The 26656-nt window shown below is 41.7% G+C and overlaps 2 protein-coding genes across 9 annotated transcripts in view; both read right to left on the reverse strand.

The window, feature by feature from the left end:
• The window catches only part of LOC109889592 (UPF0606 protein KIAA1549L), a 36685-nt gene extending 25568 nt beyond the window's left edge, over nucleotides 1-11117 (reverse strand). For all 8 annotated transcript variants that reach the window (XM_031823063.1, XM_031823059.1, XM_031823058.1 and 5 more), the window contains exon 1: nucleotides 10596-11117. In XM_031823063.1, the coding sequence (XP_031678923.1) occupies nucleotides 10596-10818 (223 nt within the window). In that variant the 5' untranslated portion in view covers nucleotides 10819-11117. The remainder of the gene's footprint in view (nucleotides 1-10595) is intronic.
• Nucleotides 11118-11760: 643 nt separating this feature from the next.
• LOC109888902 (homeodomain-interacting protein kinase 3) overlaps nucleotides 11761-26656 on the reverse strand; it is a 46704-nt gene continuing 31808 nt past the window's right edge. The window contains exons 4-15 of the mRNA XM_031823066.1: nucleotides 25700-25819; nucleotides 24337-24423; nucleotides 23976-24160; nucleotides 23641-23794; nucleotides 23262-23382; nucleotides 23022-23131; nucleotides 22713-22831; nucleotides 22441-22599; nucleotides 21801-22244; nucleotides 21416-21672; nucleotides 16118-16248; nucleotides 11761-15946 (exon numbers count right to left, since the gene is read on the reverse strand). Coding sequence (XP_031678926.1) covers nucleotides 15533-15946; nucleotides 16118-16248; nucleotides 21416-21672; nucleotides 21801-22244; nucleotides 22441-22599; nucleotides 22713-22831; nucleotides 23022-23131; nucleotides 23262-23382; nucleotides 23641-23794; nucleotides 23976-24160; nucleotides 24337-24423; nucleotides 25700-25819 — 2301 coding nt within the window. The 3' untranslated portion in view covers nucleotides 11761-15532. The remainder of the gene's footprint in view (nucleotides 15947-16117; nucleotides 16249-21415; nucleotides 21673-21800; nucleotides 22245-22440; nucleotides 22600-22712; nucleotides 22832-23021; nucleotides 23132-23261; nucleotides 23383-23640; nucleotides 23795-23975; nucleotides 24161-24336; nucleotides 24424-25699; nucleotides 25820-26656) is intronic.

Here is a 26656-nt window from a genome sequence, read left to right on the forward strand (position 1 = left end):
AGTGTGTTGAATCAGTGGTGGTGGTGTTTTCAAAGACATCTTTCCTCAGTACAAGTGAACGATGAGGAATGGGCAGCTAGCAGGGTTTATTGCCTTCTATAAGGGAGACGATTAAATACTGGCAGACCTCCAGAGCGCATTTGTACTTCCGTACCGAGCACATGCTTCCCCCACACTCTAAATCTATTCATCGGAGGATTGTTTAATTAAAAGGAAGGATTTCCAAACCAGGCTGGCTTTGTACAGTACAACCAGGCCTGTGCTTACATCCCCAGGATGCAAGCCCACTGTCTTCCATTAACACTACCTACTGGACTGTTCATCTCAAACAATGAGTCTAGCAGGAACAAGCATCGCTTAATCCTACAAAAAACAATCATTTAAAGCCCTACATGAATATATATATATATATATATATATAAATATATATATATATATATATATATATATATATATATATATATATATATATATATATATATGACAACGAGTTTGTACGTTCTTAATAGCAAACATGATCAGGAGATATTTATCCTAAAAGACCCTATAGGCTCAGAAGTGAAAGTGTGACAGTATTTGGTGTCTTCAAGACAGGACACACTGAAGACCTCTCCTGTATCTATCCTATCCCCCCACAGAAAGCCACCTGCTCTAACAGGGGGCAACATAAGGGCCCTCCCTCAGCAGCACTGAGAGATCACTGAGAGGCTGAGCCATGGCAGTAGACAGCAAAGCTCCTCCATTGGGCTCCTATGACAACACATGGCAGCTCCAGCCGTCCTGGGACTCATGAAGAACCTCTGCCCATTCAAAACAGTGAGCCATTGGGGCAGGAAAGAAGGACGCGTGGAGAAACACAGTCATCCAAGGCACAGGTGGTGAGGAGGGGGCCTTTGGGAAGTGTCCAACTGAAATTAAACCCATTGCGACAGTGTGGTGTGCTTTCCATGGAGTGACACCTTTCCAACAGGATGTGCAGATATACACTTCCTGAAACTATTCATAGTGTCCATCTGTCTCTCTGGGTTGAATATTGGATCTGGAGATTAAGTCACACTTCTACAGTACTTTTCAGGAAGACTACAGGACCCAGATGCAACAATTAACGTTGAAAAGGATGATTCGAGCAATTTATTCCACAAGCAAAACACACGAAACGTGAATATGAAGAAGAAAAAAATAGGTATCACATTGTATTGTACTTAGCAAAATTGCACACATCTAAAACTCAAAAGTGTGCAAAGCTGTCATCAAGGCAAAGGGTGGCTATTTTAATTATCTCAAATATACTGGCTATTTTAAGCTATCTCAAATATAAAATATATTTTGATTTGTTTAACACTTTTTTCGTTACTACATGATTCTGTATGTGTAATTTCATAGATTTGATGTCTTCACTATAATTCTACAATGTAGAAATTTGTACAAATAAAGAAAAACCCTTGAATGGCTAGGTGTTCTAAAACTTTTGACCGGTAGTGTATGTGAATGTCTGCAGAAATTGGTCATAAAATTTGATCTTCATCTAAGTCACAACAATAGACAAACACAGTGTGCTTAAACTAATAACACACAAATTATTGTATTTTCTTGTCTATATTGAATACAAAATTTAAACATTCATAGTGTAGGTTGGAAAAAATATGTGAACCCCTAGACTAACGACTTCTCCAAAAGCTCATTGGAGTCAGGAGTCAGCTAACCTGGAGTCCAAACACTGAGACGAGATTGGAGATGTTGGTTAGAGCTTCCTTGCCCTATAAAAACACCCACAAAATTAGAGTTTGCTATTCACAAGAAGCATTGCCTGATGTGAACCATGCCTCTAACAAAAGAGATCTCAGGACACCTAAGATTAAGAATTGTGACTTACATAAAGCAGGAAAGGGTTACAAAACTATCTCTAAAAGCCTTGATGTTCATTAGTCCACGGTAAGACAAATTGTCTATAAATGGAGAAAGTTCAGCACTGTTGCTACTCTCCCTAGGAGTGACTGTCCTGCAAAGATGACTGCAAGAGCACGGCGCAGAATGCTCAATGAGGTTAAGAATAATCCTAGTGTCAGCTAAAGACTTGGAAATCTCTGGAACATGCTAACATCTCTGTTGACGAGTCTACGATACATAAAACACTAAACAAGACTGGTGTTCATGGGAGGACACCACGGAAGAAGCCATTGCTGTCCAAGAAAACATTACTGCACATCTGAAGTTTGCAAAAGTGCACCTGGATGTTCCACAGAGCTACTGGCAAAATATTCTGTGGACAGATGAAACTACCGTTGAGTTGTTTGGAAGGAACACACAACACTATGTGTGGAGAAAAAACGGCACAGCACACCAACATCAAAACCTCATCCTAACTGTAAAGTATGGTGGAGGGAGCATCATGGTTTGGGGCTGCTTTGCTGCTATTAGTTTAAGCAGACTGTTTGTCTATTGTTGTGACCTAGATGAAGATCAGATCAAATTTAAGGTGTTGAAAATCCCAAATTGTTTGCATAGTCTACTTACACACAGCTCTGACACACACACTTATCCCACCAGACATGCCACCAGGGGTCTTTTCACAATCCCCAAATCCAGAACAAATTCAAGAAAGCGTACAGTATTATATAGAGCCCTTATTGCATGGAACATCCTTCCATCTCATATTGATCAAATAAACAGTAAACCTGGTTTCAAAAAACAGATAAAGCAACACCTCGCGGCACAACGCCTCTCCCCTATTTGACCTAGATAGTGTGTGTATGCATTGATATGTAGGCTACGTGTACCTTTTTTAAAATGTATGTAGTTCTGTACTTGAGTTGTTCTTGTCTATTGATGTTCTGTATTATGTCATTCTGTATTATGTTTCATGCTTTGTGTGGACCCCAGGAAGAGTAGCTGCTGCTTTTGCAACAGCTAATGGGGATCCTAATAAAATACCAAATACCAAAAGTCTGTTATTCCATCTGATTCAATGGAATTCTATTCACAGTAATTCAATAGTACTGTTACTAGTGGTCATTCAATATTACTAATCAGCAGAATCAAAGCAAACAACCTAGGCTACTGTAATTTGCATGCACACAAAAAAAAAGTAAGCTAGTGCCACTGTCTCCCAGGTAAGACATTACCATAAATTACGATCTGAAGAAAGATATTTTTGTGTTCCATTTCAGACTGGGAAGAAAACGCACACCAATTATTCTCATGATAGAAGCAAGGTATTAAGTTATGGCAGTAAACCCTACAGCACACTAACTCATAGAAATGCCAACCTAAAGTCAAATCAGAGCCTGATTTTTGCACAGCTTATGATCAAGGAGAGTATTAAAAAAAAATCGAAAGTTGAAAAAAAAGCCAATGAAGTGATGTTGTGACAGTGAAAAAAAAGATTCAGCTGCAGAATAAACTAAGTGCCATATTCTGTTTGATCTCTTGTTGGAGCCCAGGCCCTGTGTGTGTGACCCATATTGCAGTAATCACACTCCTGGGTCCTGGGAGAATATGATGGACATACTCTGGCACTTCAGTTATCACACAAGTTAAAGCCACAGTCTGCAATATATGCTACTGCCTGCAATATTTCCCAAACAATTCATGATTGATTAAAGTGGCCAGTGATTTCATAGACTTGAAATCACTGGCCACTTTAATAATGGAACACCAGTCACTTTAATAATATACTCTATTTTATTCTACTGTATTTTAGTCTATGCTGTTCCGACAATGCTCGTCCAAATATTCATATATGCTTAATTCCATTCCTTTACTTTAGATTTGTGTGCATTGTGGGCATTGTTGTGAAATTGTTAGTCATTACTTGTTAGATATTACTGATCGGTTGGGGCTAGAAACAGAAGCATTTCACTACACCCGCAATAACATCTGCTAAACATGTGTATGCGACCAATACAATTTGATTTGATACGGTGCCTTCAGAAAGTATTCATACCCCTTGACTTATTACACATTTTGTTGTGAATTCAAAATGGATTAAATGTTTGTTTTTTCTCATCCATCTACACACAATCCCTCAAAATGACAAAGTGAAAACATGTTTTTAGAAATTTAAATCCGTGAGTCTTTCTGGGTAAGTCTCTAAGAGCTTTCCACACCTGGATTAAGCAACATTTGCCCATTATTCTTTAAAAAATTGGTTGTTGATAATCGCTACGCAACTATTTTCAGGTCTTGCTATATACTTTCAAGTAGATTTACTGTAAATCTAAACTGTAACTAAGCCACTCAGGAACATTCACTGTCTTCTTGGTAAGCAACCACTGTAGATTTGGCTTTGTGTTTTCAGGTTATTGTCCTACTGAAAGGTGAATTAATCTCCCAGTGTCTGGTGGAAAGCAGACTGAATCAGGTTTTCTTCTAGGATTTTAACTGTGCTTAGCTCCATTCCATTTAGTTTTTATCCTGAAAAACTCCCCGGTCCTTAACGATTGATTACAAGCATACCCATAACATAATGCAGCTACCACTATGCTTGAAAATAAAATATGGAGAATGGTACTCAGTAATGTGTTGTATTGGATTTACCCCAAACATAACGCTTTGTGTTCAGGACAAAAAGTTAATTTACTCCAAACCATCTACTGCATCTTGCCTATGCCGTTCTGTACCATATCAATCATTACTGCATTGTCAGAACTAGAAGCACAAGCATTTTGCTACACTCGCATTAACATCTGCTAACCATGTGTATGTGACAAATACAATTTGATTTGATTTGATTTACATTTTTTCAGTATTACTTTAGTTCCTTGTTGCAAACAGGATGCGTGTTTTGGAACATTTTTATTCCGTACCGGCTTCATTCTTTTCCCTCTGTCAATTAGGTTAGTATTGTGGAGTAACTACAATGTTGTTAAAGTCACCATTGGCCTTATGGTTAAATCCCTGAGCGGTATCTTTCCCCCTCGGCAACTGAGTTAGGAAGGACGCCTGTATTTGTGTAGTGACTGGGTGTATTGATACACCATTCAAAGTGAAATTAATAACATGAATATCTTCATCACGCGCAAAGGGATATTCAATGTCTGCTTTTTTATTTTTACCCATCTACTGATAGGTGCCCAACCTTGCGAGGCATTGGAAATTGTGTTTAGGTCAGTGACAAAAAAAAACTCAATTGAATCAATTCAAATTCAGGCTGTGACAAAAATACCCCTAGATTCTCTAAGAATATAAGTTATAAGTTATAGCTTAGTACAACTGTGTTATCATAACTCAAGATCACAAAAAACAACAACTAATAAGCCTACTTGTTAAGCTTTTAACCACAAACTAAAATGATTTGGTGTTAAAGATCCTGGAAATTGATTTCATTGGAGGAATAAACACGTAACTAGCACATTGCACACACATGAAGAATGCCTTCCAAATGTGATAAACAAAACCAGGTTGTGATGTCAATGATGCAGATGGATAGCAGCTCATCTGTGTAGGCATTACTTGGTCCCATGTGACTAGACAAGACAATCATGTGACCATTTCCTGGCTTGGGGTATATCAAGGCAGTCTAGCAAAAACAGAGTGAGGGTGAGACATTCTGAGCCACGACAATTTTAAAAGTGGTCACGTAAGGACATACTGAGAGAGTGGAAATTATGCAGATGACAATCTGGCCATATGGTGATCAGGCAGGCAGCAATGAAGAATCCACTAAGTGAGCTGCACTGAGGAGAGAGGCTCTTTTGACTATGTCTACTGCATGCCTTTGATTTGGAGGGGAAAGACACTGTTGGGAGAACTCTAGTCTAGCACTGTAGCTCATGAAAAACAACACAGAAGGGGACACAGCAAACAGCATTACAGTACATTGCCCTAAATCCACCTTGGCAAACAAACATATCCTGATCCTGCCACACTGGCTTTCTACAACAAACCTGATGGCTTGCGGGACAGTGATAATGAATGGCGACAAAGATGGATGGAGCGTGGATTTCAGCAGGCCTTGTTCGTTTTGTATTCTGAGTCTGGCTCAGTCTGGCTCTGCAGTCTTCTCCTTTGGTTAGCATCACAGCAGCCAGGGACTGAAATATTGAGAGCTTTCTAAGCTCCTGCAAGGGAGAGCATGTGAGATTCCTTCACCTGAGTGCATCCTAAGAAACACATGCTTCAAGCTTCAAGTCCCAGGGATGCAGCAGGCAAATCACAACCCTATTAAAAGTGGATGAGTGTCTTGCTCCTCCAGTACCACCCTGCAAAAGAGCAGCGAGAATTTTTCCCCCTCATATCTGAGGAGTCGAAACCGACCTCAGGGTACCAGAAGTAAGACATAGACACTGGGAAAGTTAGTTTCACTCTGCATTAGTTCTTGTTGAATTGTTCTTTGTAGCCTACTGATCCTCAGACAGACAATATCATGTCCACGTGAGTAAGTCCCCCTCATAAATATAAGACCAACACTAAAGACAACCCACTTAATTTCCAAATACTATCAGAAGCAACGTACAGCCTTGTGACAAGATGACATGATTGGTGTTGGCAAACACATTACTGATCATACAAAAATAAAACTTTTCATACAAAAATGTATGTAATTTATACAATTCAATACAACATGCCAATTTTAGAACTGAGTTGCTTACACTAGCCTTCTATAAGACCAATTTGTATATTAAGAATATTTTTTCAGTACAGATTTTTTTTTTTAAGGGTGTTAAGAACATTTCTAGCTTCTCTCAAATTCAGATCGTGTGATGAATTCACAGTTATTTCACTACAGTATGATCAACTGTCAGAACTGGCACTGAGGGTAGAGCGACATTAGGAAAGTCAGTCACCTGAACTTTTGTAGCTAAGGTGACAAATGCACGCACACATGCACACTGGCAGGCATGTACACGCACACACGCGCACACACACACACACACACACACACACACACACACACACACACACACACACACACACACACACACACACACACACACACACACACACACACACACACACACACACACACACACACACACACACACACAGTACACTTGCAGGCATGTACACAAACCATATTTTTATTATGAATTCCTATTGATTCAAATGGCCAAACACAGACAGTAAATCATAAAAGCCCCTAGCAACAGCCTATCCCAGGGAAGCAGAAGCACTTCAATTGATAAGACTTTTAACATGAAAGTATGCATTGATTTTTCATAACAAATGCCAAAACTGCTGCAGGACCACGTGACGCCACTTGTCCAATGAGGAACCACTAGCCATGCTTTGCCCTTCAATGTCCCCTACCGTGGCTCAATACATAATAATAAAAGCCATTTAGCAGACACTTCTATCCAAAGCAACTTATAACAATGCGTGCATACATTTTACATACAGGTGGTCCTGGGAATCAAACCCACTAACCTGGCATTACAAGCTCCATGCTCTACAAACTGAGCTACAAAGGACTCTGATTCATAACCTACTGTAGTGGGAGACTTGCAGGCACTTATGGTGTGAGCACAGAAGCGATTTCATCATTGTTTCTGGGAATCAGAAGCATTAACCTGACAGAGGCCACCACATGATCGCCTGACTTTTCAACCCCTCTTAGGAAACACATTTGTTAAATGGCTCTGATTCCATTGCATATAGAATTCATTAGAAGGCCAAGACTCTTGGCTGTCCTTTCCCATTACATAATAGACACAGTCATACAACACACAGTGAGAAGCATCTTTGCAGCTCTCCGCCAGTTGAGGATACAGCAAGTGGGTTCTAAACGGACGCTGAAGTTGGAGGGAAGAATATTTCTAAGATTCCAAACTCATTGGGGTTGTGCCAACCAGGTTTCATTCGCTTTACCTTCAGGGTATACAGCACAACATGTTTTACATGCAAATTCCAAATACCTTTACAGCCCTATATCTAAGCCGTGCCAAATAAATAACTACACAGCACTTCTGTTTGGCAGTGCTGACATGAATCAAAGCAGTTATTTTATTTTCCTGTTTCAGTTTCTTTTGAGTTTGACCTGCTGATCTGCTCAGGTCTAAGGTGAGGCCAGCCAGACAGCCCTTCCCTTTGTGTTTCTCTCTTTAGTCAACACTGAAGCCTCCCAGGCCAACACAAAGTGAAGACTGCTGCTACATAGCAGGCAGCATCTATTAAGGCCGTCACACAGCCGTCACTGTGAGCGATGACGAGAGGGCGCTCTAACACATTGTGAGTTCAGAAAATGCTCAAGGAGACGGAGACAAAAATCCATTCTTCGCTCAATCTTGAGGGACTTGATGAAATGTTCATGCAAGTCAAGAGCATTCACTGGCTGTGATTTTTACTGAAACATCTCTGTTACCTAATGTGTTGGTTTTGGGGTCAACGCTATTCCCCAAGGAAAGAAATGACAAAACACTGTGTCTATGAATATGGACAATCTCTGGGGACGTCTAAGCTTGTCAGATACAGATTACATGTCACTCAGAATTACAGCTTTTAAAAAGGGGACACAGTAGCTGGACTTACAGCTGCTGTGCAGACTCCAAAATACAGACATTTGGAAAACACACATATGCACACACAGTATAATATACTAACATGTATTTATGTAATAACATGTATTACCCACGGATACATTATATTGTGCATATATAATTAAATATTCTGCATCAAGGTTTACACTTCATTACAACAACAAAAAACACAAACTGTGTTTCGAACATACTCTCATGTTCAGAACACGATATAGAATTCCCCATAGATTGGGAAATAAGTACTATACCTAATTGGGATTAGAAATCAAATTAGCCAACAAGATCATCCCAACCACATGATTTGTAGAGGCTCGTCATGCATAATGTATTTAATGTACAAGGGAAATATCTATTTAAGATCTGACACAGTGAGAGGGGCTCTAGCAATGCATAATTAACTTTCACAGCACAGGCAATCACCCTAATGAAGCAAAGCAGAGTGCATGGGGCAAGGTGCTGTACAGGCCATGTTTGAGGCCGATCTATTAAAAAGACTAAGTATCCAAGCAACCCAACTATTCATCCAAATTGTGGGCATCTTATTATGGGGTTGAATAAGGCCAGTGTTTCCCACACCAATACTGATACAGCAGCAAGACATGACCACATCATGGACAGCCTGGTTAAAGAAATGTGAAAGGTCTAGTTGTGTGTAATGGTAGAACAACACAGGAAAGAAAATGGAGCACAAAATGCAGTGTTTTCTTGTGAAGAAATGCTTATAGGCCTAGGCATGCACTGTACTGTATCTCCAAAATGCCTGTTGATGCCGTTGAGCAGTGTGAAATCCTATCTTCCGTCATTTACACAAAGAAGCAATTTGTTTGCACGTACTATTCGAATCACACAGCATTTCCAATCATTTCAAATCAATCTTAAACTATTGTCTAAAAGCAGACACAAATTGGAGCGTGTACTGGTTATTCAGATGCTATAGGGCAGGCTATATACAGCCCAGTCTGAAAAAAAAAGCGTTAGACAGATCGGTTCCCATGGCAACAAGGCACAGTGGGCTCCATGTTGACTCAAAGGAACAGCTCACCCCCCCCCCCCCTCCCTCGGGAAATACAGGAAAAAAACACCTCATTCTCAAAATGGTACGTGGATCTAGCCTTCCCTGGACCACAGCCAAACGCCAAATTCCAAATTCCAATATTGTTTTATGAATGGAGGAATAGGGGTATATTATGGCAATCTGAGAGGACCTGAAAGTGTATAGGTCAGACCCATGGCTAAGTCACGAGCTGTTTAGGAACAATGAGATTATAGGCTTATAGGCTAATAAACATCAGGTTCAAATCAGAGAGGAAAAGAAAAAACGAAAACCAATTTAGGCTAGTGGCTAGTTTTAGTTTCTTATGACAGCATTATAAATAATGAGTATGAACGTTTCACGAGTTGTGTTCTTTTTTTAAATTCTATATTGTGAATAACCTCCACAAATGTTGCCAACACCGTCGATCAAGTTAGTATGGATATTATTAAAAGTGCGCTTCTGCGCGCACGTTGCAATATTGACTGCACACAGGCATGCCACCCCAGGCACAAAGGCCACTCCAGCGGTTATTTTACTAAGTCGAAAGACAGTGTCTGGGAGGCTGCATTATAGAAAATCAACATTCGTATTGATTTAGGGACGTTCAATAGCTTGAATGTGTCTGCGACAGATAACACGGCTAGTGGGACATTTAGATCATTCAAAAATAGGCGCAATGTCATCATTTACGCACAATAAACCACTACCACCCAAATTGTTTGAATATAAAAAATAATAATGTGGATTTGTGAAGTGTCCACATAGGCTACATTTCAAGTGGCGCTTTGTTGTTGCTGTTGTCTTCTAAAATCTAGATTTTTGTAATAAATCGCAATTTCCTACACGGACAAAAAATAACTAGGTGGTGGGCTACTTTCTCCACGGTCATTATCCCCGTGTGTGAGCTGATAGTCATAATATAGGGACAGGGCACGAGGAGTTCCACCAACCTGAAGAGCAACCAATTTGGGGTACGGCTCTATAATAATACAGCCCGACATCTCAATGAAGACCAATTAGTTTGTCCTACCAAAATCAAGAAAAATATTACTCGAACAGGTTGTCATCAACCAAATAACTCTTACCATCAGCAGCTAGGACCGACGGCATTAAAAGCAAAACCATTCCAACGGATAAAATACATTTAGTCCACATTCGATTCAGCCCCAGTGTTTTTCCGTTTTTCTGGAAACATAAGGTGGATCCCATCCCCATACCTATCCATTCAATCGAACCAAGCGCGCGAGCATTGTTTATTCCGCTGGCGATCAAATCATCGAGGCTGTTACACGCATGTTTTGAAGCCATTTGTTTATCCTTGATACATCTAACAGTCTTAATCTTGTAAAATACATTTGATCAATCCTTCACTGCGGACAATGAGAGGTTCTGCGTAAGCCCGTCTCTCCCAGAGGTTGACACAAAACGGCAGCATTGACACTTGTGTGTAATGCGTCTGTAGGGCACACTCCATGCACCACGTCGACCTGCTAGCGCGTAATAAACTATTATCTGCGAAAAATTAAAGATGCACTCATATCCATAGTAGTGAGTTCAGTCATTCTGACAAAACAAACGTCTCCCATTCAAAAAAAAAAACCCGAACTGATAAATCATACGACACCGTCAGAATATTTACTTTCAAACCCGTCATTTCACGCCAGTGACGCCAGCATTGACTGCTAAAAATATTTGGCATTCTCAGTGAGAGACGACCGCTTGTGGGTATAGATGGCAAACCAAACTAATAAGTCGTCAATAGTAAACCAACTGGAAAACGCTAATTCTATCACCAATTTGATTTGCATGAATTAAAATTGGGCTTCAAAAAGGACAGGTTGTCACCAGGGGGCAGCCAGGGCGGGCCAATGGTATCGCATACATAAGTGATGAGACATTTGAGATCTGGGTTTGTGAACAGCATTGCATGTTATTTAAAAATTGGCCTGGTTTCAAAATGACAGCTTATATTAACATGTCTGCTATTATTTAGAACACTCCAGGCATTAGCTGAGGAACATGGTGTCACCTACATCACTATGATTTACCATGCCCTATACTGTACATGGTCAATGCAATCAAAATAAAGGTAGTGCTTTTCTACTCTGCTTGCACAGGGTGGTGCTATTGGCTTCGACCCGTTTCATCTACTGTATTGTACTGCATCTGAAATTGGACAAACTAAAATACAAGTTAGCAAAGCAAATACCTTATGCTAAACTGGGTTAACACAGTGACAAACAAGATGGCTGAAGCAATATCATTTTTTTTATTTATTCAAAGTGAATCTTGACAATAGTACACCAATTCTTAATTTGACACTCGCCAATATTCACCAGGAAAACCCGCTTTTTATGACAAAGTACATAAGGCTTGGTCACATTGAAATCACTGAGAACTAGAGAGAAATACGACCGCAAACTGTAAAAGACATTACATCCAAAATAATAAATTGTCCCAGTCCTCATAATGTATATATATATATATTGCACAGTGCATTTGCTACATGGCAAACTAGTGTAGCATAAAATCAAAAGCAAACAAAATCATAAAGCCACAAAACTACACATTAAACCAGTAACAGTTCCAATTTCACAATCAAGTCTATATGCTGTGTTGTTTAGATACCGTATATTATCCAATAAATTGAAGTGAAATACAACTTGTGCTAACAGGTGAAATTACTGCAAAAAAAGATCCAAAGCAATCAAACAAAGTGGTAAGGATTGGAAGGTTAATACAGTAGAATACAAAAGACCCTGAATGAATCATATAGGAAGTCATAAAACAATACAATTGCAGTATATGTGACAACTTTGGACCTAATATTTACGTGGGATGTTAAAGCAAATACCAACAAGTCAAATATCAAAACTAAGGCTGCTATATGGATGTTGATCATATACACAGAACAGAATTCTCTGTAGCCAATCGAAAACTAAAACAAAAACTACATTTTTTCAAGTCCGCAAACCATATGTTCAACTCCACATATACATTCACATTGTATGTAAAGCTTTGCATTTGTGCATGTCCAATAAGAGATAAACGGTGTCTTGGGTGAAGAGTGTAAAAAAATATTCCCTGACTAAGAATAACATTTGTATTTTTATATTCTGTAGAAAAGCTTTATGGATTCAGACCATATGGTCTAAGGTTGCGCATTGGGGTTGCGTGATCTGAAGATAGAAGCCAGCACCCATAAGAGCTTCTCAAGAGAGAAGAATGCATTGGATTTGTCAGCTCTATTATACTGTACACGAGTCCAGAAGCAGAATGCTTTCTCACTTGATGGCAAACATGTAAAACATATTTGGATTTGGAGACAGGCTGCAGAAGTCCTGAAATAACAAGAGGCTGCTTAATCCTAACATCCTGCCGCTTGGATGTGTAATACTCTATTCTGTTGAGGAGCGTCCACGTCTGACTCTACTGCCACCCCTCTGCGGGAGAGGGGACTGCCTAGGGGTCAGGGAGTTATCGACCAACAGTTATTCTCTGGACCACATATCTAAAAAAGGCACTAGGTTGTAGACAGTAAGAATGACAAAAAAAATGCATCCGTGTGTGTCTGGGGTTGTGGGGCTAGTGAGTAAACAAATCTCTCAGTCCACAATGTAATGAGACTACAAAAGGAGTGGCAAGATTTGAACGCGAAAAAGATCAGTCATCATTTGACAATCCCCCTTGTTTGGATTAAAGATTGAAGAAAAATACCACACATTTGCCTCAGTCAATCAACTAGGAATAGGTCAGAATCTGTAGAAAATCTCTCTCAATCCACTTTAGATACAAAAAGTGGGTTTAGAACATTTTCTTAGGCTTAAAATAAATGACAAAATGATTTTTTTTCTAGGCAAAGTCCACAGAGCACAGCAATTTCATGAAAACTGTGTGGGATTTTGCCTTATACTGAACCTGATGAGCATATTGAGAGTTCAATAAATTTGAACAAGTGCTTACTGATGCATTTCATAACAAATAGTACGTATGTGAAGAAGGCCTCTCTGTAGCCCAATGTTTAGATAAGGACCAAATAGATGTATTGCAGTAAATATATCTGCATGGTAATACAGATCTGTCAATCAATGATAATGTGAGTAAGATGTAGGCTTTTGAGCGTGTTAACAGAACAATAACTAAAAATCAACAAAATCGTCAACACATCAATTACTGTATGCAATGATGAACCCAACCTATATTTAATAAGATAAAATACTGATGCTATAGGCACACACACACAAAAAAAAACTGAAAAAACCAAAAACGCTAAATTCCATTACTTGCAATACAGTAGATACAATCGCACTTCAAAACGTCAAAGCAAATATACAGAGGCACTAACAAGTATTAATGCCATTAAGTACTCTATACTAAAATAAAATCCACCTCTATTATATGGTAATTAAAACTATACAAAAGTAAGAACACAGTAAGAACTAAGTTAATCATTTTGATGTGTCAATCAGTACATAGCTAGCAGCTTATCTAGGATACATTCAATACATAATATATCATACAACTTGCCCAAAATGCTGAAAATAAAACCTCAAACCTTTTAAAAATATATTTATCTCGATGACTCCAGAATACTTGAGGTCAACGGAAAAAGAGTAGCTACCTTGCTTAGGATATGAATTAGTCTTTGGTGCTGAAAGAGCATTTGAAAAGTAAGGAAAAACAAAAATCTAATGCTCATGCAAGCAATTAAAAACAAAATTCAAAATATATTTCCTCCCTGACGGAATGTAGAAAATAAGCACTAAGCAGTTGACGACGACAAATATTTAAATGGAACAATGAAAGCAAATTGCACTCAACCAATACACCTTGTCAAGCACTACATAGTCCAGCAATTATACTGTAGGTTGATAGATGGGTATATCAAACACTGTATAGGTGTTCTGAAGATAATGAGATCATACTGTACCAAGAACCAACGTTGTCGATAGTCAACAAGGCTGTAAAAAAACATAACACAGCAAACCAGCACCTAATATCTAGATTGTACTGCAGTTTCAAAAAAACAGTGTCAATACTGTTAGTAATTAAGTACTAAGTGACTAGAAATTGATTATCAAATATTAAAATCATTCAAATTGTGTTTTATGTACATTAGTTCATTTGGGAAAAGTCCAAACCAAATAAACATTTGCCACAGCAAAACATGCTGGCGTCCTCTGGTAAAAGAGGCTCAACTACTCAAATATACAATGAGGCCAAATAAGCAAGACTTATTTGATTATCTGATATGCATATCAGAGTAAAAATAATCTTCAAGTGCTGCAGTCCAGTACATTTATTTTATATATATATATATATATACACGCGCGTGTGATAAGTAACATTAACAACCTCATATATTTAAGGCACTACTAGGTGTGGGAACAAGTTACGATGCAGCAAGTCTCACAGTACACATAGAGTGACATCTAAGCATCTGTCAACAACTCAACAAAGTTATTTTGCCCATGCGACGTCATGCAGCGTGTGGAACAACCTTTTCAGACCACTGACAGTATCACACTGAAAACATAGAGGACATTAGCAAACAACACAGTAACACCTTTACACCACAATGAACCAACAAACGAACGGAGACAAACTTCTGCTGTCCTAGCACTGGAGACTGGGATGGCTTAACGAGTGATGTGATTAGCACACGTGCTAAGATAGAAGGCAATACAGAAAGGGGGTTGAGAAAACGACCTCTAACCCCTCCATTTGAACCATTTCATAGAGAGAACCATTCGATCCAAATGACAAAGCAGAGCAAATGTGCAAAAACACATTAAAAGTGAGAATTTCTTAATCATTCACTGATTCATTCATTCTTTTTCCAATTATATTTTTTAAAGCTAACGGATTCAATTCTATTATCATCACCATCAACCAACATGATTTGTTAAAGTCAAAGGGGATTCTTTATCCGTCATAACATGAGAGATGACAGATGAAGGCCTTGGTTGTAGTTGTCACTGCTGGCTGCCCCTGCTGGCCCATGGCCCTGGGTGGCTGGTTCTCAGATGTAAGGGTACTGGTTGAGTTTGGTGGGGCTGAGGGGAAAACCTGTATAGGCAGGCGAGGCGATGTAGGAGTGTGGTGGAAAGAGGGGTTTGTACTGGCCCTGGTGATGGATGGTGGGCGAGGGCAGCAGCCGGTGGTTGATGCCCATGGTCACCTGGTGGACAATGCCGTAGGTGGGCTGCAGAATGGGCCGCTGGGCGCATGGCGAGGCCAGAAGGTGGGCGACGGGCGCCGAGGGAGGGTAGGAGAGTAGGGCGGCCTGGGGGTGGTGTCCCGAGTTGTGGGTGGGGCTGCTGTGGGGGAGGGTGAAAGCATGGCCGTGCACCGTGGGAGGGATGTAAGCGTGCGGCCGCCGGTGCTGCCCATAGTTTCCGTTCCACTCCTTGTTGCAGGAGCCGTAATGCTGGACCTGAGGGTGGGCAGAGGAGAGGGAGAAACCGTTAGTTTGTAGTGGTGTCTAAGTCATTCTAGATAAGAGCACCTGCTAAATTACTAAAATGTCAACAAAGTAAAATTATGCAGGTAGAATTAGATTTGAATGACAAAACCTGGAAGACACCAGTAAGAAGGGGGGACTGACCTGGCCAAAGCCCAGGGGCTGCTGCTGGAACGCGGTCATCTTCTGTTGCTGGCGGGGATGGAGAGGTGTGGAGTGGTGGTTCAGTCGTCCGGGAGCGCAACGCCCTTTGGACTGGCACGAGATTTCGTAGACTGCAAGAGAAACCAGAAAAGGGATCGGTGAGACTAACAGATAAAAAGTATTTTAATATATGACTGGGTAAAACACCAATAAGGACCCACTGGAAACAAGAGCATGCTTTGCTGAAATAAACACAGAGAGAGAAACTTCGGCAGACAGAAATACAATTGCTCCTCCTTGCTAGTGGTAATAAAGCCCACTAGTAAGATTATTCATCTCGGTTTCATCCGCATGGCCCACTAGAGAGAATCTCTATTTGGCACCAGGTCTGAGGCTTAAGATCAGCAGATGGCACTTGGATTCGATTTCAGGGCTAAGGGCGGCAGGTAGCTTAGGGGCTAAAGAGTAGGGCCGGTAAACGACAGGTCGCTGGTTCGAATACCCAAGCAAATTAAGCTCCAGTACATCCTGTTTCCTTTGCTCATCCTTGAGATGTTTCTGAAACTAGATTGGAGTCCACCTGTGGTAAATTCAATTGATTGGACATTAATTGGAAAGGCACACCTGTTTATATAAAGGACCCACAGTTGGCAGTGCATGTCAGAGCAAAAACCAAGCCATGAGGTCAAAGTAATTGTCCGTAGAGCTCTGAGACAGGATTGTGTCGAGACACAGATCTGGGGAAAGGTACCAAAACATTTTGCAGCATTGAAGGTCCCCAAGAACACAGTGGCCTCCATCATTCTTAAATGGAAGATGTTTGGAACCACCAACACTCTTCCTAGAGCTAGCCGCCCGGCCAAACTAAGCAATCGGAAAAGGGCCTTAGTCAGGGAGGTGACCAAGAACCTGATGGTCACTCAGAGTGCTCTAGAGTTCCTCTGTGGAGAACCTTCCAGAAGGACAACCATCTCTGCAGCACTCCACCAATCAGGGCTTTATGGTAGAGCGGCCAGACGGAAGCCACTCCTCAGTAAAAAGGCACATGACAACCCACTTGGAGTTTGCCAAATGGCACCTAAAAACTGAGACCAAGAGAAACATGATCATCTGGTCTGATGAAACCAAGATTTAACTCTTTGGCCTGAATGCCAAGTGTCACATCTGGAGAAAACCTGGCACAATCCCTACGGTGAAGCATGGTGGCAGCATCACGCTGTGGGGATGTTTTTCAGCAGTACGGACAAGGAGACGAGTCAAGATCCTTGAAGTTCTGAGCGCTCTGGAGCAGGTTCTCTGACTGGGGCAAAGGTACACCTTCCAACAGGACAACAACCCTAAGCACCCAGCAAAGACAACACGAGTGGCTTCGGGACAAGTCTCAATGTCCTTGAGTTACCCAGCCAGAGCCCGGACTTGAACACGACTGAACATCTCTGGAGACCTGAAAATTGCTGCGCAGCGACGCTCCCCATCAAACCTGAGAGGATCTGCAGAGAACAAATGTGAGAAACTCCAAATACAGGTGTGCCAAGCTTGTAGCGTCATACCCAAGAAGACTTGAGGCTGTAATCACTGCCAAAGGTGCTTAAAGTAGTGAGTAAAGAATCTTAATACTTAAGTAAAAAATGTGATATTTTACTGTAATTATTTTTTGTACATTTGCAACAATTTCTAAAAACCTGTTTTTGCTTCATCATCATGGGATAGTGGGTGTAGATTGATTTTTAAAGCAACTTTAAAATAAGGCTGTAATGTAACAATGTGGGAAAAGTAAAGGGGTCTGATTGCTTTCTGAACACAGTGTTTGTGTATATACACTGTTCAAAAAAATAAAGGGAACACTAAAATAACACATCTGAATGATCTGAATGAATGAAATATTCTTATTAAATACTTTTTTCTTTACATAGTTGAATGTGCTGACAACAAAATCACACGTGCCTGTATGACCTCCCTACAACGCCTAGGCATGCTCCTGATGAGGTGGTGGATGGTCTCCTGAGGGATCTCCTCCCAGACCTGGACTAAAGCATCCGCCAACTCCTGGACAGTCTGTGGTGCAACGTGGCGTTGGTGGATGGAGCGAGACATGATGTCCCAGATGTGCTCAATTGGATTCAGGTCTGGGGAACGGGCGGGCCAGTGCATAGCATCAATGCCTTCCTCTTGCAGGAACTGCTGACACACTCAGCCACATGAGGTCCAGCATAGTCTTGCATTAGGAGGAACCCAGGGCCAACTGCACCAGCATATGGTCTCACAAGGGGTCTGAGCATCTCATCTCGGTACCTAATAGCAGTCAGGCTACCTCTGGCGAGCACTTGGAGGGCTGTGCGGCCCCCCAAAGAAATGCCACCCCACACCATGACTGACCCACCGCCAAACCGGTCATGCTGGAGGATGTTGCAGGCAGCAGAACGTTCTCCACGGCGTCTCCAGACTCTGTCATGTCTGTCACGTGCTCAGTGTGAACCTGCTTTCATCTGTGAAGAGCACTGGGTGCCAGTGGCAGATTTGCCAATCTTGATGTTCTCTGGAAAATGAAAAACATCCTGCACGGTGTTGGGCTGTAAGCACAACCCCCACCTGTGGACGTCGGGCCCTCATACCACCCTCATGGAGTCTGTTTCTGACCGTTTGAGCAGACACATGCACATTTGTGGCCTGCTGGAGGTCATTTTGCAAGGCTCTGGCAGTGCTCCTCCTGCTCCTCCTTGCACAAAGGCAGAGGTAGCGGTCCTGCTGCTGGGTTGTTGCCCTCCTACGGCCTCCTCCACGTCTCCTGGTGTACTGGCCTGTCTCCTGGTAGCGCCTCCATGCTCTGGACACTACGCTGACAGACACAGCAAACCTTCTTGCCACAGCTCGCATTGATGTTCCATCCTGGATGAGCTGCACTACCTGAGCCACCTGTGTGAGTTGTAGACTCAGTCTCATGCTACCACTAGAGTGAAAGCACCGCCAGCATTCAAGTGACCAAAACATCAGCCAGGAAGAATAGCAACTGAGAAGTGGTCTGTGGTCCTCACCTGCAGAACCACTCCTTTATTGGGGGTGTCTTGCTAATTCCCTACAATTTCCACCTGTTGTCTATTCCATTTGCACAACAGCATGTGCAATTTATTGTCAGTGTTGCTTCCTAAGTGGACAGTTTGATTTCACAGAAGTGTGATTGACTTGGAGTTACATTGTGTTGTTTAAGTGTTCCCTTTATTTTTTTGAGCAGTGTATATTTTCTGATTATAAAAAATCTCCTAGATTTAGGACACTTCAAAACATTGTTTCTTATGATACGTTTTTTGGTATTTCTGTACGTGTTATTCAATGTGTTTCTGTGGGCTTTAGTAGTAAAGGCAAACAACTATATTTAAATCAAATAATGTTTTTATATTTATTTGATAACTAAAAAATCCATAGTATGCTGACAGTCCTTTGCTCTGTGTAAAGACAGGGCTGTGAGGGTCATGGAATTTTGGATGACTTATTGGTCATTCTCCTCTGCTCCTGACTGAATGTGCTGGTTGATACTGCCTAGACAACCAAAGACTTGCTTACATATTTCAAAGCGCAACAACTTTTCATCACACTATAATACATTTTTAAAAGTCCACGTTACCGCAAAAAGTAATTTAACCACACAAATCCCGGCCGTCCTCTCTTCAGTCAGCTGTTTCCTGCATTTCTACACATTTCTCCATGGAGCCGAGAGATATCTTTGAGGTTTTAAAGCAAATTTTCTACAATTACATGAATTTTGCCATGCGGTGTTCTTTCGCTGAAACAAAATAAATACGGCTAAAAATGGACTGTTTTCTGAATTTTCTATTCTCTGACTACCTAGATTTAATTTAGGTGATTGTTAGTTCTCAAAGATTATACTGATATAAAATATATAAGTCCATTATCTTTGACTTACACCCCCCCTCCAAAAAACATGTATTTATTTTATTTTTGCACACCTACTCACTCAAGGGTTTTTCTTTATTTTTACTATTTTCTATATTGTAGAATACTAGTGAAGACATCAAAACTATGAAATAGAAAAATTGTTAAACAGTTTAAACAGTTCAAAATATGTTATATTAGATTATTCAAAGTAGCCACCCTTGGCTTTCTCTCAAATCAGCTTCACCTGGAATGCTTTCCCAACAGTCTTGAAGGAGTTCCCACATACGCTGAGCACTTGTTGGTTGCTTTTCCTTTACTCTATGGTCCAACTCATCCCAAACCATCTCAATTGGGTTGAGAGGGGGATTGTGGAGGTCAGGGCATCTGATGCAGCACTCCACCACTCTCCTTCTTGGTCAAATAGCCCTTACACAGCCTGGAGGTTTGTGTAGGGTCACTGTCCTGCTGAAAAACAAATGATAGTCCCACTAAGCCCAAACCAGATGGGATGGTGCATCGCTGCAGAATGCTGTGGTAGCCATGCTGGTTAAGTGTGCCTTGAATTCTAAACAAATCCCCAACAGTGTCACCAGCAAAGCACCCCAAAACCAACACACCTCCTCCATGCTTCACGGTGGGACTCACACATGCAGAGATCATCCGTTCACCCACTCTGCATCTCACGAAGACACAGCGCTTGGAACCAAATTTATCAAATTTGGACACATCAGACCAAAGGACAGATTTCCACCGGTCTAATGTACATTAAATCGTGTTTCTTGGCCGAAGCAAGTCTCTTCTTCTTATTGGTGTCCTTTGGTAGTGGTTTCTTTGCAGCAATTCGACCATGAAGGCCTCCTCTGAACAGTTGATGTTGAGATGTGTGTTACTTGAACTCTGTGAAGCATTTATTTGGGCTACAATTTCTGAGGCTGGTAATTCTAATGGACTTATCCCCTGCAGCAGAGGTAACTCTGGGTCTTCCTTTCCTGTGGCAGTCCTCATGAGCCAGTTTCATCATAGTGCTTGATGGCTTTTGCAACTGCACTTTAAGAAGTTCTTGAAATTTTCCAGATTGACTGACCTTTATGTCTTAAAGTAATGATGGACTGTTGTTTCTCTTTGCATATTTGAGCTGTTCTTTCCATAATACGGACTTGGTATTTTACCAAATAGCCCTATTTTACCATAGGGCTATCTTTCGTATACCACCATGTCACAACACAATAATTGGCTCAAATGCAATGAGGAAAGAAATTCCATAAATTAACTTTAAACAGTTCAGAGATCAGTTCTAACCAGGCCTTTGCATTACATAAAACTGAAACAAAAGATTACTGTATAGGCCTATTCTTACTGTTAATACTGAAACAATTTTGATGTGAAATTCTCCAAATAGAAACTGACCCGTTCTGTCTGTGTGCTGGTCCATGTTGTTGTTGTTCTGCACCACCCTCATAGGGGGCACCACCATGGTTCTCACTGGGAGCTTGCTGGGCTCGTTCTCGGGGTCCATGCCACGCGTCGTCATACCCAGGGACTGATGGTTGTGGTTGCCTAGGTAGCGGCTCTCCAGGTAAGGGCTGTGGCTCTGGCTGGAGTCCGAGGCGGGGGAACAGTCTACCGTCTCGCAGCCGCTCCCATGACCATCATCCTCAGACATGCTGAAAACAGACAAACACAATCAATAACAGAATAACTAACAGAACAACTAAATGCACAGGCGTGCTACTGATGATCAAGACTTTGACCCCTCAGGCAAGTTATCAAAAGTTGTGCAGTTTGGCAGTACCTGTTGGGCCTCTTGCAGGGGGACGGGCTGGACTGCACCGAGGCAGAGGAGCTGGTGCTGAGGGTGCTGTCTGGGCTGCTGAGGGAGCACACCCTCTCCATGTTCAGAGAGCCCTTACAAGCCTCGCAGTCAGAGCCGCCTTTGCACCTGCAGGAAGAATCCTCCTCCCCATCCGTGTCACTGCTGATACTGATTACGCTGAGGGTGGGGCTGGGTAGGTCATCGATGACCACAGACTCTCGCTGCTGGTGGGACATATCTATCCGCTCGTCCTCCACTGCCTTACAGCAGCTCACTTCTTCACTTCTTTCCTGCTGAACCTCCACAGGCCTCTCCCGATGGGACGAATCGCCTCCTCCTGTGTTACTAACACGGTCGGACATCTTTGGAGATCGGCACATTGAGATTTGGATGTCCCTGTTGTTGTGTGAGTAGTTCATGCTCCTAATAGGTAGTAGAGTAAAAGTTGTTTATCCATACATTGACTATTGTTTATGTAAGAACAATATGACTATGATTTAGTAGTATTTATCAAGCCAGAAACAATGAACTCGGGTCAATTCAACAGCATTGATTTGCCATGGACACTATCTAACTGGAACATAGAGGAGAAGCGTTGGGCGGAAGAAGGAAATCTCACCTGTTCTGACTGGTCTGGTTCCGCTTGTTGGCGTGTGGCTGTGGCCACACCACGTGTGCAATACCAATGTTGATTGGTTGTGGACCGGATATGGTCATTTGGTTGGTTAGAATAGGCTGCATCATGTTGGTGTAATGATTGCTGTGTTGCCGTACTTTCCTTTAAAAAGGCAAAACAACAACATTATATACATTTTATTAATACAGTACAAAGAAAGGGGAAAGTTAAGTATGTGTTAAAAAGGTCATTTCTTCTATGGTGAACTAACTCACCCCCAGTCACTGAGCCTCTGTGGGCCAGCCACATTATCAGAAGACATAGAGGAGGTAGGAGGAGCCACTTGCTGCCAGGCTGGTACCAGGATTTGCTGGCCTCTACTTGGCCACGGTTGCTGCAAAGATCCAAGATAGGAATCATTAGCACGCCATAAACCTTTAAGATGCGGTAAGGGAAGCGTCAAACTCCTAAACCGCCTCACTTGAAAGTGTTACCTCCGACTAGCATGAGTCAAGGACCTCAACTAAGTACAGTGTGGCATCTGACCCCTGTATACACATATCCCCAATGTGAGCCAGTCTCACCTGTGCCATAACTCCAGGTCGCATCTGCAAAGGCTGTATGGGAGGGGCTTGGTTCACCATTGGTATCGTGCTCTCCATCCGAACTGCATATCCTGACTGGTTTGGGTTACCTACAAAAACAACAAGCATAGCCTAGTATTGGATTTGAACTTTGATCGACAAGGCCACTGTAAATCCAGCATTAATATTGTATCTCTCATGAAATGACTCGACTGTGTGCTAATTTGAGGCGCTCCATACCTTGCATGGTTGGGGGGCAAAGGATGAGGGCTGGCTGAAAGGAGTCGCTACACCCAAACTGACCATTTCCAGTCTGCAGCATCCCAGGATGCATCACAGAGGGAGCAGACTGCGTCAAAGCCTGTATGGGGGGGGTTAAGTTTAATCAACTTTTCTTTTCATTATTTACTTCAGACACTGAAATGAGAGAGACAGCAGTACCATTAAAGGTAAATATTAATAGCAATTAATAGCAATTCAATAGCACCAATAATCCTGTAGGTGGCAATATTGGTTAAATAAGAAGTCTATTTACCCCAACCATAAATGTAACAGATTTCCAGTTTACATCCATTCAGGCCATACATTAAGCTTCTTGTAATTGTGATGAATAGATTACCTGGGAGTGAACCGATCCCATTTTATTGAAGGCCATTGGCAGTCCAGCTGAGTTGTTTGAGGGTCTGTGGAACGGTGCTTTGTTGCGGTTGAGCGTATCGTAAGTGTTCGGACGTGATTGACAGGCATCCATGATGTGGAAACACGATTGAACACTGGAGAAAAGGGAGGAGAACGGGTGAGATGGATAATCGGGCAGAGCACATTCATGGAACACTGCAGCCTACTTCTGATCAGTGTCCATCTGTAATCAGTTTGTAGTTAATTTCTTGGTAGAGCATGGAAGAGCTTTTGTTGGGTTTGTTATGTTATTGTTTAGCCCTAGGTTCGACTTACTGATTGCTGTGGGGAAAGTCAAGAAGGTGCTGCATGGTGACAAAGGGATGGTTGAGGGCATCTGAGGGAGCGAGCCTCTTCTCAGCATCAATCAGCAACATGGTCTTCAGCAGGCCCACAAACTCCATCCGGTCTGCCTTCTCTGCCAGCGAGTCACTGCCATCCATATTCAGCACCAGATTCACCTGGCAGCAAAACAAAACCAACATCTTTAGCTACTATGTATCAAAATACACAGGTATTCACTTGTCACACTACTGTATCATATGGTCGTTTTCACACATCATAATCTACTTGTACGCAAATTCGTACTTTGAATGATGTGATTATCTGACACATTTAAGCAAAGTTTTGTACTCACATGTGCTATGTCATCCAGACTGCTAAAAATGTACTTCCTGGCCTCTTTGGATTTCATCCCCGTCTCAGTCTCATGCTCCTCTGTCGTCTGCAGAAACAGAAAATGTGAGGAGTCTTCAATTGTGAACATGCATTCTCTAGAATTCTACCTAGTGTACTCAGAACTAGGTCTGTTGATGGTTTATGACAGGGGTCGGCAACAGGCGGTAAGGTTTTTGGTCCGTGCGTGATTTATTTTTTGCACAAAAACCTGAAAAATAAAATCACCAGTTCAGCAACAAATTTTTTTTTATAATAATAATAATAATAATAATAATAATTCTGGAAATCTGTTCCAAGTATTCCCACAAATAAAATAGATATGTGATCGTGTCTCAATGTAATCAAATACAATAGATTTTTGGCTTAGTTGTGGCCCATTTGCAGTACTCAAAATTATTACAATTATGTTCCGGCCTCCCTACCACCTGCTATGACAAATCATCCCGCGGCTAAATCAATGGCTGGCGAAGTTGAGGGATATTGGCGGGAACTGGAACACGCTGTCGTACACGTCAATCCAGAGCATCCCAAATGTGCTCAATGGATGGCATGTCGTGAGTATGCAGGCCATGGAAGAACAGACATTTTCAGCTTCCAGGAATTGTGTACAGATCATTACATCACGGGGCCGCGCATTTTAATGCTGAAACATGAGGTGATGGCGGCGGATGAATGGCATGACGATGGGCCTCAGGATCTTGTCACGGTATCTCTGCATTCAAATTGCCATTGATAAAATGCAATTGTGTTTGTGTTCTGTAGCTTATGCCTGCCAATACCATAAGAGTGCCCCATGGTGGCGGTGGGGTTAACATTGACATCAGCAAACACTCGCCCACACCATGCCATATATGGTCTGCGATTGTGAGGCAGCTTATGGTAGAGAAATGAACATTCAACTTTCTAGCAACAGCTCTAATGGACATTCCTGCAGTCAGCATGCCAATTGCATGCTCCCTCAAAACTTTGTGGCATTGTGTTGTGTGACAAAACTGCACATTTTATAGTGGCCTTTTATTGTCCCCAGCACAAGGTGCACCAGTGTAATGATCATGCTGCTTAATCAGCTTCTTGATATGCCACACCTGTCAGGTGGATGGATTATCTTTTCAAAAGGAGAAATGCTCACTAACAGGGATGTAAACAAATTTGTGCACAACATTTGAGAGAAATAAGCTTTGTGCGTGTAAGGACCTTTTATTTCAGCTCAGGAAACATGGGACTAACATTTCACATGTTGATGTTTATATATTTTTGTTCAGTGTAGTTACCTAGCCCTGGTCTAGGATGCCCATGTTCAGGAATCAGAGTGTCAATGTTACCTTCAGTCTCCAGGAAGCATAAGGCGAGTCGGACTCTTTGCAGAAGAAGCGGGATGTCTTGGTCCCCGCGTTTAGCAGTTGCTCCCCCGGCAACACTTGTGTCTGAGATATGTAGCGAATCTGTGTAGGAGAAAGACAGAGGAAGACAATATGATTGCAGCGTTTACATCATATACCTGCTTGTTGAACCTACTAATATACAGTGCCTTCAGAAAGTATTCATACCCCTTGACTTATTCCACATTTTGTTGTGTTACAGCCTGATTATATAGATTTTCTCACCCATCTATACACAAATATGACAAAGTGAACACATTTTTACTTTTAGCTAATTTATTAAAATGAAACTAAATGAAAATGTAATCTCATTTATACAAATATTCACAACACTTTGCTATGAACTTCCAAAATGAGCTCCGGTGCATCTAATTTCCTTTGATCATGCTCTGCCTAGAGCTGGCCGTCCGACCAAACGGGCAAGAAGGACCTTGGTCAGGGAGGTGTCCCGAGAACCCAATGACAGAAGTACAGAGTATCTTGGCTGAGATGAGAGCTCTACTACACTATACCAATCTGGGTTTTATGAGAGAGCGGACAGATATCATAATGTAAAAGATCCTTTACCCTCCATGTCTGGAGAAAACCAGGCAAAGCTCATCACCAGTCTAACGCCATCCTTACCATGAAGCATGGTGTCCGCTTTCAGTGAGGGACTGAGAGTCTGGTAAGGATAGAGGGAACAACGAATGGAGCCAAATCCTTGAACCTGTATCAAAAAGTGCAAATAACCTTGGAAATGGAAATTTTCACCCCTGTCTAACAGGACAATGACCGTAAGCATACAGCCAAAGCCACGTTGGAAATTGCTTCAGAACAAGAATGTGAAAATCCTTGAGTGGCCCAGCTAAAGCCCAGACTGGAATCCAAGTGAAAACCTATGGTAAGACTTGAAGATGG

Source organism: Oncorhynchus kisutch, linkage group LG4, assembly GCF_002021735.2.
Source record: "Oncorhynchus kisutch isolate 150728-3 linkage group LG4, Okis_V2, whole genome shotgun sequence".
Classification (NCBI taxonomy): Eukaryota; Metazoa; Chordata; class Actinopteri; order Salmoniformes; family Salmonidae; genus Oncorhynchus; species Oncorhynchus kisutch.